The sequence below is a fragment of the Ananas comosus genome, linkage group 3, assembly GCF_001540865.1.
Source record: "Ananas comosus cultivar F153 linkage group 3, ASM154086v1, whole genome shotgun sequence".
NCBI classification, from domain to species: Eukaryota; Viridiplantae; Streptophyta; class Magnoliopsida; order Poales; family Bromeliaceae; genus Ananas; species Ananas comosus.
Window position 1 is genome coordinate 16,458,438 of NC_033623.1, and position 16,000 is coordinate 16,474,437.

Sequence of the window (16,000 nt, forward strand, 5' to 3'; positions counted from 1 at the left end):
ATCCTTAAATACGTAATATTAATATTAATAGTGCACGGCATACTTCATAGTTTCCAAGATTAGTAACTGCACAGTGTGCACCCTAGGATTCCTTTCAAGGAGGACAAAACGAAGAACAAGAAAGACAAGCACCGCCAATGCGCCTCAATCTCGGGTTACATGCCTTTTCCCCCCCCATGCCCATGATTGGATTGTAAAATTATATCCCTCTAATTCAAGCTAATAGATCCAAAAACATAAGTGCATCATAAGTGTTGAATCCTGGTTTCCTGAGAACACGCAACGGAAACCCGAACCATCAATCCAAAATGCAGAGCTCATCATCTCTACAGTCGACCATTTGCGGTGAGCTAATGATCGGCCGAGCCAGCGGTCGAAATGGACTCCTCCCTTCAGATGGAGGACTCAGATCAAGTGGTTTGCACAATTGTTCGCTGAGCACTAGGTTTGCAAAGGAATTGCTCTCATCAATGTTGGACCCAAAACAAATTTAGCAAGCACGATTTAAAAACAAGTGTCTAGATATTACATGATTGAGTTATTTTTTGCCAGTGTAGCTAAGTAGACGTAGTTTATTAGGGTACTGAAATCTGTTCCCGAGGAGTGACAAAGTAATTAGCATGTACTCTCTCTAAACAAAACCGAATGAAGCAGCACAGGGTCGAAAAATCAATTCTACACATATCTCGGTAGACTTAATTTTAATCTTCATTCAATGTGAAAAGAATCAGGGAAGGAAAAAGCCGAGGCGCATTTGTAACTCTTTCGAATCGCACACAATCGCAGGTCATCACAAAATAGGTCAGAGCCTACATCAATTTCACCAGAAAAAGAAAATACATTAAAAAACAAAAACAAGAAGAAGAAGGTGAAGGATATGGCTCCTTTTTTCCCCCCCCCTCGAACATTCATGTAAGTATTAAGCCATTCCATATTTAAATGAAGGAGCTTCCTAGCTAGAGTGCTAGCATGGAGAAAGCATGTAGACTGTCCTCATTGGATTGCATGTTCGTTCCTGCACGGCCGATCGCTCGATCGTGGAAAAGCCTGAGGGCTCTCCGCCATCTCCGGCCATCTCTGGCATCAGCAAAGAGCACGCGGTTTAGCCGAAAGAGGAAGAGCCTCATCGCAAACACCATATCGGCATAAGAACCCCTCATTCGAACGGCGAGAGGAAGCTTGAGTAAGAAGAACCACAAGAGAGCAACATGGAGATGAGAGTGGCCGCCGACGGTGCTGCTTGCAGCGAGGAGCTTCAGCTTCAGCATCACCACAAAGTCTACTGCCATGTCCTACAGTTGAGAACTCAGGAAAAGGATACAAGAAGAGAGTTTATTTCATGCACAATGTCCTTCCATTTAAGGATCATAGATATAGGAGCAAGCTAAATTGCATATTTGAATTATTGGTAGAAAAAAAAAATTGAAGTATTGCATCTTCATTGAAATTTCGGACGCATATTTGAATTATCGAAGGCAATCAAATGAGAGTAAAGACAAACTGAGTCTGAAGAAACACAGCATTAATATGTCTTTTTCTACCAGAAAAGCCACCGAGTGGGGGCCTATAATTGCAGATGAATGAGTACAAGACTCCTGTCTTTGGATGATAAAGCTACCTCCTCTCTCAGCTGAGAAAGTTTGAAATTTGTGTCGGTCCTAAATTTCATAGAAACTTAAGACCCTTGGTTCCTTTGTATGTAGAAGAAAATAATTGAAGAGATAATAGAACATTATTTGAATATACAATTTAATTTACTACTACGTACTGTTAGCGGCATATTTCGGCCCACAAACAAATCAGGGCTGGAAAACTCGGCCCGTGTTTTACGACCTCAGACAAACTTAAGTAACCAAGAACTAGATTCAGAAATCGGGGAGTCGACGGCCAGATGATTTGATCATCTAATTCAAAACTTACATGAGGTCAGGACAGTTAAAGAGCAGCCCTGCCATCGCGGGGACCAGACAAAAACAGGAGGGCACGAGTTTGGTTCAAACGAAATTCGGTTGAATGTGGCAGGATTAACTGCAGAAGATAGGCCTGGACATTATCGACCAACGGTTACAACCCAAGGCTCTATAAATGCAGCAACAGAAGAAGGCGACAGGATCTCAACGGTATCCAGTTATTTTCCCGAGCAGTAGAGCTAAGATGTAATCTATTCAGGCCCTACATTGAACAATTTTTTTTCTTAAAAAGCAACTGATGATAGGTATTCCAAGTACTAGTTTAAAAAAGAGCATCTAAGCCCCCGTTACAATATTCCACAAGGAGTTTCCTAAAGAAATTTCTTTCGAAGGCACCCCTTCCTTACCCTCGGTCCGGTTGAAAATTATATGCAGATGCTGTAGAAGAATATTCCATTAGAAGTCCAACACGAAATCACTCGATCTTTTGAGTTTTGAAAATGAACTGATTAGAGATCAATCATGAGATTATTGAACTCCGCTAAAGCCCGAGTAGATAACAATCCCTCGGTAGCAAACTCCCACATGCCATTGACGAGTCGGGAGGGAACCAAACTCAAATCTATCTTGCCGCGAAGGACAAGAGAACAGGGCATCAGCGGGTGCCATCACCAAGCCAGTTGCAATACCATGTGCTTATGAATACTTAATGTCGTCCTATATTTTATTTAGTTCATACAACATACTGAGTTGCAATAGTTTTTTCTATTGATACTTAGATTTGAAAGTACAAGACAGATGGGTGATAGTAATATGGGTGATAGTAATGTAAATGGGTAGCTTAGAAGGTATATTTTGGATAGTTGGTGAAAATCAAATAAGTTGCTCCAAAATGGAGTAGCAAAATAAATAGCATACTTTTACACGGGCAATTGCCAGCTTGTGGAAAAGCCTTTAGGGATCTTCGCCATCGCTAACCATCACATGCATCAGCAAGTAGGACACAGTGTAGACAAAAGAGGAAGAGCCACATCATAAACACCATATCAGCATATGAACCCCTCATTCACACACCAAGAGGAAGTTCAAGTAAAAAGAAATATGAGAGGGCAACATGAAGAGGAGAATGGCCGCTGCTGCCGCCGTCACTTGCAGCGAGGAGCTTTAGCTTTAGCAATACCACAAGGTCTACTGCCATTTTCATCTATTATAAACACAGGAAAAAAGGATAACAAGAGAAGGGTGAATTTTCATATACAAAGTCCTTCCGTTTTAAGCATCCTAGAGATAGGGTCAAGTAAATGTGCCTTTAACATTATGGATAGGAAAAAAAAAAAAAAAAGGTACTGCAGTTTCAATGAGTTTCAGAGGCAATGAGTTGACACTCAAGAACATTGCATCGATGTTTGTCTCTTTCTCAGCCTATGAAAACATTACATGATTGTGGTGTTTGAATAATGGAGCTACCTTCTGTTTTGTCTCAGTGAACCATTGTGGTGTAGACCACTCCAACATTAATTTCATCCCATCATGATCAAGTGTGATGTTTTAATAGGAGCTGGTTCTCTAGACCAATATGATAGCACTCCTTAATTTATACACGCCATTAAAGATGAACTTCCTTTGCAGCAATCAAAATTTTGGAAGAGAAAATGCGGCATGATGTCAAATTCTAAGAGGAACATCTCTTTAATCAGTTCGACGGATGTGCCATTTGGAATATAATGAAACAAAGCTCTGAAGGGAGGTGGTGATGGTGACGGTGCTGCCAAAATACCATCCATATGATTAAGCAAGCCAATCATGAAGCAGAAGACAAACAACTATCTTTGACCTCCAATATAGATTGAAAGAGAGGCTGTATAACTTGTTCTATCTACTAAGTTTGATTACTCATACGAATCCTTGCACAAAATTTACAAGGCACAACCCTACAAAGCATATAAACCCTTAACCGAAAAGATAACTACAGTTTCCAGTTGAAGGCGAGGCTATCTAAGTAAGCCACAGGAGAGATATTATAATACCTCCAAAGGAATTCTACTATGTATCTCGACTTTCTTCAATGTGTTCCTCTTGAAATTGCAGAGAATCAGAGAATCTGGATACCAGGAATTAGTACTAAACCACCCAAGCCATATCTCTCCATCACTACTTGTAGAAGTCACAGGTCTAAGAAAATACCTTTCTTTCAAAAGACGCGGCCTTTCCACACGAAGAGTTGACACAGTGTGCTGTTTGATCCAAATCTCTCTCTCGTAATCCTTCATCACCCAAATCTCCATAACTGATTCTTCCTTAACTTGGCAGAGGCCAAGGGATCCTTCGATCTCCAAAAGATGGTTTCGATTAATCGACCGGGTCGAATTGGGGTGCGAAATTTGGCGGAATTCCTCGAGTTGGGTATCAAAAGCAACAATCCCATTAGTAGTACTGCTTGTAAAGGCATCATACTTTGATCCCATCCAGTGCAAACAACCATGGAGCAAAACGGGACAAGCTATGGAACAAGATGGAACATTGTAATCCGGCCAACCAATCCGCCTCCATGAATCGGAATCGATCGCCACGGTACACACTTCAAACCCTAATCCGGCGATGGTCAAAAGAAGTCGATAATCTCCGGCGGGGTGATGCAGGTAGAATCCGCAGAGAACACCCATTTCCGAGTTGTCGGATCTGGGCACAAAAACCCAATCTTTCGTGATCGGATTGGTGACGTAGTAGTTAGAATTCGAGGCGGATTCTCGGAAGCAGAGGAATCCGTTGCAGGAGGCGACCAATTTGAGGTTAGGGTTTTCACTACCGGGGAAACTCTTCGTCTTCGTAGGAGAGAGGGCGATCTCGTCGACGCCGTGGGAGGAGGCGTCGAAGAGGTAGAGGACGGTGGAGTCGGTGAGGTCGTAGAGGGGTTGGGCTTCTCTCCGGGATTGCAGGAAGATTGCGTTACGTAAAAATATTCTATTTGTTTCTGTACGTAATATTGCATTCCGAATATCGCGATGAGCACGATATATTTTCTGCGGTCCCATCAAAGAACGCAGAAGTATATCTTTATATGTTTTTTTTACAATTCAATTTTATCCAATAGCGTTAGATAGATCTCAATACCAAACTAAGCCGAAGTATTTTTATCCTCAACTATAATATCTGCGAATAAGATTTGGTCGGTCATGGGAGTAGGAAGGAGGAAGGGCGCGATGGTAAATTGTAGTTAATGGCACTTTGCAGACTACTTTTATTCGTTTTTAATCTGAGCACAGCTTTCTTGTTTCACCCATTCTCGAGTACAAATCACTTACATTCATTTACCACTTTTATTTTTAAATTTCTCGATGAAGAAATTTAAGATCTACGCCACATAATAGAACATACACGGATTGCAGGAAAGCAAACCCAAATAACCCTCTCTCCTGGATCCGACCCAAATACCACATGATTCTGCGTGCTCACATTTGTCATCGGAACAAATCAACAACAAAACCAGAATGGTATAAAAGTGCAAATGTTTTAGATGACATAAACTCCTGGAGCATACATATAAACCGGACCTTGCAACCAACAACAATAAATGCTGCAAATTAAAGACATAAACCTCACGTAAAATCTAAATCACTCCAATAGGCATCAAGTTTGCTCTCCTGCAGTCTCACAAAGTAACATAAGAAAGGGCAAAAAAACAGAAAAGCAAAAAAAAAGACAATATTTTCGGAAAAAACGAAAGGCATTCAAGGCTATTTCCATTGCTTTGCAATACACTACAAACAAGAGAATACAAGTTCATATATGAGAACTAATCCTGGATTACAACAAGCAGGTAATCAGATATGCTAACTCAGATATGCTAACTCTGTTCGCTGAGATTATTCGGAGATGAAGATTCCAGATGCATTTAAGTTACAGCTTTCGCATCATCTGATGTTTATGCTTCACATATACTATTTCCGGTTCTTCAAATATGCTTCTCAGCACACACTGTAACTACTGAAGGACAGAGCCCCTGATAATAAATAACTGATGTATCCCAATGTAAATAAACTCTTTTACATGATTTTTGAAAAGGTATGTAATTTGCGGAAAGGCTTAAACAACTAAATATAATGAAAGCTGCAGTTAGTACACTTTACAAGAGTCAGCCAACCCAAACGGCGAATACCTGATTGCTCCTTGGAGAGTTTGCTCCCTTCTCTCAAAGGGATCAACAGCAAGATGTCAATCTCCGCGACATTGACGTAAATCACCATGATATATTTTACACTGACCAATCAGGTCCTCATTTACCAAAGCAATCGGTTGATCAGAATCACTTACTGAAGCAACCAAGGAGATCAATTCGTCACTTTAGCTATAATAAGCCAAAATGTTCCATTTTTTTGGCAGTCTGTTTGATGTATCTCTTAAAGCTAATAAAGCTGGTACCTATGATGTATTATCTCTTACTGCCGGGCTAGCCATTTTTAAGCGGTGAGATACAGCAATTGGGGACCTCCCGACTGCTTCCAGAATCCTACTGAACACCACCTTCACAGGTACACATGTGACCAAGGGAGCTGCTCCCTCTGGTTTGATCAAGCTACCCAAAACATCCCCCGTCTCACCCCCAAGCTTCTTTTCAATAGCAATTGAAGAGAGAGTTCTAATCTTCTGGCTCGACAAGTTAGTTCTTTTAAAAAGCTTCTTCTGAAACTTCACTGATGATGGTCGATTAGCACGCGTGATACTCCTCTTTGCCAACTGGGCCTTATGATTATGGATGGAATGCTTCTTTAAATGAGGAGCCTTGATTTCCCAATCAGAATATAGAAGAGCCTTCTCGTCATCATTATCATAATCGCCCTCTAAAGTAGATGTTATGGGATTAGAACGGGGGACTCTTTGCATGGCAGTTCTTCGGCCTGTCCTCCAAAAAGGCCGTGGTGCGGTACTTTCATCAAGGCTGACATTATTAGCCATAAGAAGTTGAGCAGTGGAACCATCTTCGAGTATCTCGATTTGAACAGGATGTCCAACAATTGCTTTGCCATTCAATCTGCTCATTAGAGAAACCAGAGGAACATGCTCGCCTTGATAGCTTGCTTGCACCTTTAGATCAACATCTATCAATATCGGTTTTCGACCAACATGAGACGTCCCTTCCACTTCATAGTCTGATAGGGGGATCATATGAGAATGGTTTTCAATCAAATCAGACTCATCATAATCATAGAGAAACTCCTCTTTCACTTGGTAAATTCTTTCCGATTTAAAAGTTCTTCCCCTGCTTTGATACATAGAATCCCTAATAGAGCCATCATTATAGTTATCTGAACTCATCTTTCCATCTGTCAAATCCATAGACCTCTTAGACACATTACGGTTGTTGCGTTTACCTTTCATATGCCATTTTGAGACCCCAGCATCAGCCGAACCATCCACAAGGTCCTCATTAGAGTTCAATTGGGGAACATAATTAGACAGAGGCATCATTTCATTATTGTCCATATCTCTGAAGTCTTCTGAAAATTTAGATGCGGAAGGACCACACACGTTCAGTTCTGGTGCTAATGTCTGATTTGTATCTGCAAACATATCAGACAATCAACACTACATAGAACTTCCATAAGAAAAGGACTGCTCTAATCAAATACTCATAAAAATGTATTAAAAAGCCAATTGCAAAGAATGTAAGACGACATAGTGCAAATCAAGCGTAAAGTATAGGGCCACATTATATACACGATAGGGAATATCAAAATTCCTTAACCTTAAATAATGGCATTCCCATAAACAACAGCATTCTACATAAAGTAATCCTGGAGAATTTCAGATTAGTGCATTTAAGACATCGCGAAGCAATAATAAGAAAATCGAAAGCCAAGAGGAATATATACCAACAAAACATTAACAGAAAACATGTAAATACACCACATATGAAAATAAACTTCACATTAGCATGTGATAGTATCAAGACATGATTTCAAAGTACTAAAAAGTCAGCTTGCATCAACTGGTCATATATCAAAATAAAAATTTGTGGCACTCAGCATAGTCATGATGCACTGCAATGACTAGCTCAGGGAAAATAAAATTGATTAACTGCTACACAGGCAATAACATCTCGGCTCTGTGGCCTTGCACACGGGGTGCTAAAGGATATTCCTAACCAAGATATCATGCAAGCTCAGAAACCAAAAAGAAAAATTGAAGGATTTGTTCAGTAAACAATCATAAAGCTAGATGTGTTGTCAAACATTTTAGCACTTTATTGCTTGTTAACAAACTGAAAGGAGATAACATATGATAGCCAAGCAAACAAGCATTTCAATTTTTAGCAGCAGCAAAAGAATTAGGGTGATATCAATAAGTCTTACCATCACGGAAGCAACAGAGCAAACATTATAATAAGCTGCGTATGGCATCTAAGTATGCAGGAATAGTAAGAAAAAAGAGCTTTCCCTTTTTTCTAATACATGAAATAACTTGTCCACAGCACATGCAACGTGGTGACTTGCAAAGATGCAAAAGGAAATACCAATAATCTCAACCTCCAGATAGATAGAGAAGCTGAAGATATAGGATCCAGATAGATAGGGAAACTGGTATAGAAGAATATACAATATAATATTAAGCATCGACTTGCAATAAAGAAGCCAGATAACATAGGGGGGAAAATAATTTCAAGCCCAATACCTATGAAAAGCTCTCTCTCCTCATCCGTGTCAGTTTCTGAGCACTCCCTTCCTAAAGAATCAGACTCATTCTTTAAGCCCGAAGATGTATAATCTTCTGCCACACCAGGATACTCAAAGCAACTTTCCAAACCAAAATCATCTCCTGCAGTAGGCAACAGGTCTGAAGGAAATCCATCATTATCCATAAAATCTTGTGAATCAGCAGGTAAATATATGCAATGACTTCTTTTCGCCCGACAGATTGCACTCCCCATTTCTCTTTCTCCTTGAACAGAGACAGCACTACCATCGCGATCCACATGCAAAGAATGATGAGCTGGCAGTTTTGAACTACTTTGTAAAACCTGAACAAGTGGTCGACGCCTATCACGTTTTTTAACACTAGACTCCTCAAATGCACTGTTCTGTGATCGCTTCTTTTTAGCAACCAATGCATTTTTCTCACCACCAGTATGAAGAAAATCATCAACATGATCATAGGCGTGGTTCTGTGACATCTCCCAAGCAACAGATGGGGACAGCTTTCTCTTAGGAGCAATTCGTAGACCAAAATCCTGAAGCCCTCTCATCCTAGGAATGGTTTCTGTTGTATCTTCTTCCCATCTGAATTGCTTATTACTTCTGCTTTTGTATTCATCCTCTTGAGACCAGGCTGCTTTTTTGGGAAGCATCTGAGATTTATATCCAGAAATTTTAGCGTGTATCCCAGGCTCCTCATTTTTCAAGTACATTTCTGAAGAAGATGAGTTATAAAGCTCCTTTCTAAAAGCACCAGAAGGCTTATTGGCACCGCCATTAGAAGTGGCACCTTGTTTCTGATGCTTCTGCTCAAGCTGTTTTCTCTCAAGTTCAAGAGCATGGAGAATAGCATCTTCTCTACGTGCATATTTCTCTCTTTTCTTTATAGGAGCACCTTGGGCAGCCTCAGCCCTCTCAATACAAGCATCAAACTCACCGCATCTGAATGCCTTTACACGTTTGGATTTCTCTAGATTGTACCAGTCCCTGCATAAGAGACGACAGAAATGTGAACTTAACGAAGGACACAATTTTGCTGCTTATTTTAGAATCCTATAGATGTAACTTCTTTCTGGACCAATTGAAAGAATGATCTACAAGCACTCAAGCTAGCTCTATGTTACCTAGGCGAAAGAGAAGATTAATAACTGCACAATATTTTTTCTCAAAAAAAATAACTGCACAATATTAGCACACACAGTATGGCCAGTTATGAGTTCATCTCAACTGCAGCCAGACCCAGGAGGCCAACCTCAATATAACAGTTAGGATGGTGTTAGATCTTTTTTTCTTCCCATCATGCTATTGGTTAAATTTGTCACTAAAACAACTCATGCATTCGACAGGAGAAATAAGGCGGAAAAATGGTTTTGTCAAATCCCTGAACAAATATGAGTAACTACCAAATAAGAAAAGGGCATAGGTGAAATTTGCATAAATTTATAAGCATTTATCCAAAAATATCTCACCTATGCATAAATTTATAAGCATTTATTCAAAAATATCTTGCAAAAATATACGCCATTCTTAAAATATACCGCACTCTGTAAATTCAAAGTTGATCATATTTCTTTGAACCAAGAAGGATTTTAAAAAAAGCAACAAGCTAAATTGAAGATTAAAAAAGATTTTAAAAAAAGGTTGAGACCGCTTCTCCAGCCAAATTTATCCATTGGGCTCCACACAAAGATCCCCGTACATAGCTCATAAACTGGGTTAGTAAATCTAGAAATCTACCTCCATATCATTCACCAAAAGGTAGGAAAACTGCATTTCATTAAGTGAATTTGGAGATATTATTCATATATAATTCGGTATATAAAAGGAAACTTTGTCAATAGAGTCAAGCATACTTATTTGTTTTCAAGTTATGTTGGTTTTAAATACAATAGTCACCATATCATTTAAGGCCATGAAAATGAACATATCACAGGAATATGTTAAAGCATACATATGCATGTAAAATACATTCTTTATATGATATATTGTATCTTTTTTAATTCATACAAAATATTCTCTCATGATTTTTGGATCCAACTACACATTATGCATAAGGCAGTGGCATAAAGTAAAATCTATACGCAAAGTAACTCTCAGCTTCAAGAGAATGGGCAGCGAGTACAAGATAGCAGTAAGATGCTTTATCACTACTTTCATTAGATCTCGTATGAACTATCAGAAAAGCTAAATGTGAAAAAAGAAAAAAAGAAAGTCAGCATGCACACCCAACAGTTGTAAGTTTCTGTGATTCAAAAGCTCCAGCATAAAACAAATTCCATGACTCAATAAACTACCACCATGATCAAATTCCACCACTCACAGGGAGTAGAGAAGCCTCTCTGACCAGGGGAACAGCTCTTTACTTAAACATCATATTATTAGTTGTACAATATGTTCATTTCAAACAAAAAGAAGCTCCAACAAGAAGCGGTAGAGAAGAAGGCAAAAAAAAAGAAGAAAAAGCCATCAGGTTCTAGATGAAATATAACTAGCAACATTCATGAGAAAACATATCTGAATATTATCACTTCTTCTACACATCCAGACCCTAGCAAGCACCAGAAAAGAGCTCAGAAACCCTAATAACAGTAAGATGTAAAAACAAAAAAAATAATGAAAAAGGGGGCCAAAAGAATCTCACACGCTGGCGTCCTCCCTACCGAGGAGCTTGACCGGGGTCCCCGATCTCGGCGACATGAGGTGAGACGCCGAGAGCTCCTCCGGGCCGAGTATCCTCCCAGGCCACCACGACCCGTTCCTCCGCCGCACCCACACGATCGTCCCCACCGAGCAATCCACGATCCCTCCTCCATCCCCTCCTCCCTCATGCGTCCCCATCTCTGCAACCCCCCACCCACCCTCCCCTCCCCTCCTCGCCGCGGCGGAGGCCCTCCGATCACCCCCCGGAGAAGGCGATCACCGCCGCGCAGCGCCGCTTATGAGATCCTCCTCCGGATCCGATCGCGTTGAAACCCTCGGCGCCTAGGGTTTCCATTCACATCGAAGAAGATCTCATCCCTCTTCCTGCTCCCACACCACGCCCTCTCCCCTAGGGTTCCTCCAAAGGTCGCCGCCGCCGCCTCCTCCTCCTCCTCCGGCGCCGCCGCCGCCGCCTCCTCCGCCGCTCCGAAGCTCCGGTCTCCAAATCGCCTCCGATCGAAGGTGGTGATATTTTTCTCAGATTCGCTCCAACGTTGTCTTAACTTTATTTTTCTCGTTTATTTCATTTCCCTCGCAGCGCTCAACAATAATAATAAAAAAAATATAAAATAAAACTAAGAAAAATAAAAACGAAGAAAGACGGTGACCAGATTCGGATACCCCCCTCTCTCTCTCTCTCTCTCTCCTCCCTTTTTTCTACGAGAGGGGTCGGAGGGGAATCAGCTTATCGAGGATACGGTGCGCGAACCGGCAACGGTTCGTTTCCTTCATTCCCGACCGGGCCCAAGGAAAACCAGTCTCCGGTGCTGTTGCAACGGTGAATTATTCCACGGACCGAGGCCTATACACCAGGGTCTCCGAAAAGATAAAAACTCTAAATTTTTATAAGATATTTGATGCATAAAAAAAAAATTAGCTTTTACTATACTCAAAACTGGAAATAAAATTATGTGCCGTTATTAGATAGAATTTTTTACTTTAATATTTTTTTTATTTTTCTACTAGAAAAATTTTTTAAAGCAATATTTTAAAATAGCACTTGTCCTAATAGTAATACTGGGATAACATTTTTTAAATAATAAATATTATATATTCTACAATAAGATTAGAACGATCCTGGACATCTTGCTTATCGCATCAAAATTTTAAGGACCACTTTTTTGAGAGAGAGGGTGGATTTGTGGGCTAGGTTGAAATTGTCAATGATCCCGGTCTATAGGGACGGTTCGTGCAACAGTTTCTCGCGGCGGGCGGTGTCGGTGGAGGAATCTGGTCGTGGTGGAGTCGACTCGGATTCGTACTTGACCCGACTTCGACGGGTGTCGCTTGAACCGGGTTTTTTCAGATAAACGAACCGGGTTCGTCCGGCCTAGGGCCGGTTAGATTGAACCGTCTTGTTTGGGTCGGGCGCGTCGCGTGGTTCTTCAATGGGCCCTCCATGTTCTCCTTTCTTTGGCGCTAGGCCCAATTATTGGGGAGCACCATTTTCCTCTGTGGCTCCAAATTTAGGACTAGAATTTATAAGCATTTAGAACCGGGGATAGATAGAAGGAAATACTTTTTGGAATCAAAATTTATTTTGTTTTCCATTTTCCTATCAAAATATTGCAACAAAAATGGGTCACAGTTTCACCTGTTTCACTTGTTTCATTTGAAACATAATATTCGATATCAATCTCTATTCAACAATTAGCATGCGATTGAGTTTTTAACTCTATTTTGCTAGTTGCACCCTTCACTTCTCTTTTGATTTCGCTTACGGATGATTCTGCATAATATATAATCAAATTTCTTATAATGTATTATTGGATTTTTCGATAGAATTGCATTGTTTTATGCTCTTTGTCTTATCCAATTTAATTTATTTTGCTTCTCACTGTGACAAAGTCCTCATAACCAAACTGATTGGGAAGCAAGAAACATGACCCCATTCCACATGTGCATGTAGTAATCTTTCAACTTGTTCACTGTTACTTTTAGAAAGTATATGAGAATACACGCATATTTGTTAGCAATCTTAAAGGCAAGGAAATAAAATTGTTTAGTATGATAATAGCTAATAGTATGTGATAACAAGGACGATATGATATCGATTGAGTGCTACTGGAGATGGTTATATCTCACGTGTAACACGCCTTTAAACGTCTCATCTAACTAGAATCAGAGCAATTAGGGCCTTCTCTAAGCACCGCGTAAAAGGCCTTAAAAGCTAGTCGGAAATGTTATGGTTGGATATTGTTTCTCCATAGCTTCAATAATCTTCTTAGCTACTGCACCCGCATACACTGACGAGCCTTCGAATATCTACAGAGTACCGATTAAAAAAAAAAATTTGTTACCTTACAAACAATGCTATAAAAATGCATAAATATCATAATATATGCTGTGTGGAAATGAGAAATTAAAAAGGACCTTTGTGTTGAACATGAAGATGTTGTGGTCCCCGATGGTCGCACCGGTACTATGGATTAGCTCGAGTTGGAGCTCATCTAGGACCTTTGCGACATACAACAAGCAATTGGCCTTATTTTTCCGAGTGATCTTAATGTTCACTTCGTCATCGATGATACGAACATCTACGAAACAATCCTTGGATCTCCTTTGTATCCACGAGCTCCTCAAGGCTCCATTTAGTGGATTATCTTGATCCCCCCTAAAAGGGCTCATTGATGAGCTCTCCATGTCGCCACTATTCACGTCATTAACCATCTTCAGCATCTTTCTCCTCTCATTTCCATGTCTCTTTTGCTCTACGAGGATCTTTAATTCCTTGATTGTTCGATTTAGCTCGTTGATGTATTCAATTGCGTCTCCCACAATGGATGCTCTATCAGACTTGATTATGAGACAGAATTGCAAGGGATTAGAATACATTTGTACCGAGAACATTAGTGATCGCAAAAAAAAAAAAAAATTGTGATTTGGAAGCACCAATTGTCTTCTTAACTCCTTATGAGTATATAGATTAAGAGAATTTTCTTTCTCAAGATTGCGTAAAGGGAACTGATATTGCGAAAGCAATATATGCTATTGTGAGAACATACATGGTATCTAGTCATGTTTTGAACCATTGTGCTCTTTCAATAGTAGAAAACTGCTTTAGTAATATCAGTTGCCATGTGTAAATTGAAAACAAGGGTTTCTATCAAAGGGAGCAATAATTGACAACATTGACAGCAAGAGACACTAATTTATCACGGATATTGAATTCGTACTATGAAAGAATAGTATCACAACATTGTCCTCTTTTACATTGCAAAAAAGCTTGTGATAAAGCATCAATCCATTTATGGATGAGAGAGAGAGGGATAGAGAGAGAGAGAGAGAGAGAGAGAGACAAGTCTAATTAAGGAGGTCTAGCTCCAAATTGTATATACAGCTAGTCCACATTAAGAAGCTATAAATTAAAGAAACTCATGCTTTAACCTCCACTATATAACAAGCTATAAAGAAAAGAAATGGTTTTCTTGCTTCAAGTCAATGAGACTTTTTCTGAGAATGCTGATATGGGTGCTATATCCAGATACAAAATGTTGCGTTTTAAAGGTTTGACATATCAATTTAGAAGGGTAAGTAATTAATTACACAAAACTATTTAATTCTAATGAAAACTAAGGTTAATTATGGAAATATAATATACGAAGATTTGTCGCAACTCGAGCAATATGCAAGCAATTTATACCAATGCACAAAGATGTAAGTTTGAGTAGATAGATAATAATTGCAAAATGATATACAGCAGTACCTTTGTGGGGTTCGGGACTAATGATTTCAAAGCTGCATACTTTTCATTCAACTGCTCTCTTCTCTGCTTCTCGGCCGCGAAGTTTTGTTTCCCGTCCACCTTAGCCAGTCCTCCAATCTCCCTCCTACAATCTAGTATCGCACTACTAATTTTCCTCCCGTCGATTGGTTGGAAAATATTCCCTCCGATTCCTTCTCCAACTCCGATCACGGCATCCCCCTCATCACCGTAGAGCATCCCGTAATTTTGTGGCAATGAATGGAGAAGATCCTTTAACAGGTGAGATCGAGTAGTAGGGCAGACCACCGAATGAAGTGCCGGATCATAAAGCATCGACGCACCACCGTCTTGAATTGTTGCTCCTGAAAGCTCGTTGTATGCCTCGAACGGAAAGCCGCTCATCGGAGGATAATCCGGATTGGTAGTGCACCTTGGAAGTTTCATGAAGCTTAGAAGGTCGGTCGTGACCGCGTATGAATTTGGATAGAGGAGACCATCACTGCTTTGGATATTTTGTTCCACAGGAATAGGCAGTTGATTTTCGTAGTTCTGCTGGAGGTAGATAGCCGGATCTTGGATGTCTTGCATGGCTGGCTCCCAAGTAGCACTTTCCATCGAAGGCGTGCCGTGGATGATGTGACTATGAAGCTCTTGCTCTATATCAAAGCCAAGTTGATTCTCGAGGTGATCGAGCCCCGCGGCTATCGACGTCCCCTCTAACGACGGATAATGGTTTTGGCTCGAGAACTCTTCGATCGGAAAGAAGGGGACCTTAGTGCATTCTTTTACGCCGCCTAGGCCGTTATCAGGTAGGGGTTCTTGAGAGGAGCTATGAAATGAAGAATTTGGAACGAGGTTAGGATCATGAGAGGGATCGGTGTAGCCATTCTCGTCGAACATTTTTGCTGTTTTTATAGAATTCCACCCTCCATGTTTGTCATGCAAAGCTAAATCTAAACATCAATATCGAAAGAGGAGGCCGATGAACTTAGAAA

General features: G+C 40.3%; 3 protein-coding genes across 3 annotated transcripts; all 3 read right to left on the reverse strand.

Moving 5' to 3' along the window:
• On the reverse strand, positions 751-6,154 carry LOC109707879. The gene is made up of 4 exons (XM_020229404.1): positions 6,067-6,154; positions 5,462-5,484; positions 3,938-4,930; positions 751-1,292 (listed from the first exon to the last, which is right to left on the reverse strand). Exons 1-4 carry the CDS (start codon positions 6,152-6,154, stop codon positions 957-959), a joined length of 1,440 nt encoding a protein of 479 aa, XP_020084993.1. The 3' UTR covers positions 751-956.
• Positions 5,616-11,437, reverse strand: LOC109707529 (uncharacterized protein At1g51745-like). The gene is made up of 3 exons (XM_020228849.1): positions 11,241-11,437; positions 8,580-9,586; positions 5,616-7,468 (listed from the first exon to the last, which is right to left on the reverse strand). Exons 1-3 carry the CDS (start codon positions 11,435-11,437, stop codon positions 6,330-6,332), a joined length of 2,343 nt encoding a protein of 780 aa, XP_020084438.1. The 3' UTR covers positions 5,616-6,329.
• Positions 13,232-16,000, reverse strand: LOC109708056 (transcription factor EAT1-like). Its single transcript, XM_020229640.1, has 3 exons — positions 15,006-16,000; positions 13,673-14,095; positions 13,232-13,564 (listed from the first exon to the last, which is right to left on the reverse strand). Exons 1-3 carry the CDS (start codon positions 15,903-15,905, stop codon positions 13,463-13,465), a joined length of 1,425 nt encoding a protein of 474 aa, XP_020085229.1. The 5' UTR covers positions 15,906-16,000; the 3' UTR covers positions 13,232-13,462.

What these genes read in the sequence shown, in the direction of transcription:
- LOC109707879 (XM_020229404.1), bottom strand. Translation starts at nt 6,154, where the DNA reads ATGGTGATTTACGTCAATGTCGCGGAGATTGACATCTTGCTGTTGATC. An exon ending in ACTCTCCAAGGAGCAATCAG is followed by an intron (nt 5,485 to 6,066) that starts GTATTCGCCGTT and finishes TTTAATTTGCAG; the next exon opens with CATTTATTGTTGTTGGTTGC. An exon ending in ATAGTAGAATTCCTTTGGAG is followed by an intron (nt 1,293 to 3,937) that starts GTATTATAATAT and finishes TCTCAACTGTAG; the next exon opens with GACATGGCAGTAGACTTTGT.
- LOC109707529 (XM_020228849.1), bottom strand. Translation starts at nt 11,437, where the DNA reads ATGGGGACGCATGAGGGAGGAGGGGATGGAGGAGGGATCGTGGATTGC. An exon ending in GGTAGGGAGGACGCCAGCGT is followed by an intron (nt 9,587 to 11,240) that starts GTGAGATTCTTT and finishes TCTCTTATGCAG; the next exon opens with GGACTGGTACAATCTAGAGA. An exon ending in GGAGAGAGAGCTTTTCATAG is followed by an intron (nt 7,469 to 8,579) that starts GTATTGGGCTTG and finishes ATATGTTTGCAG; the next exon opens with ATACAAATCAGACATTAGCA.
- LOC109708056 (XM_020229640.1), bottom strand. Translation starts at nt 15,905, where the DNA reads ATGTTCGACGAGAATGGCTACACCGATCCCTCTCATGATCCTAACCTC. An exon ending in TAGTCCCGAACCCCACAAAG is followed by an intron (nt 14,096 to 15,005) that starts GTACTGCTGTAT and finishes CTCATAATCAAG; the next exon opens with TCTGATAGAGCATCCATTGT. An exon ending in TCTTCATGTTCAACACAAAG is followed by an intron (nt 13,565 to 13,672) that starts GTCCTTTTTAAT and finishes GGTACTCTGTAG; the next exon opens with ATATTCGAAGGCTCGTCAGT.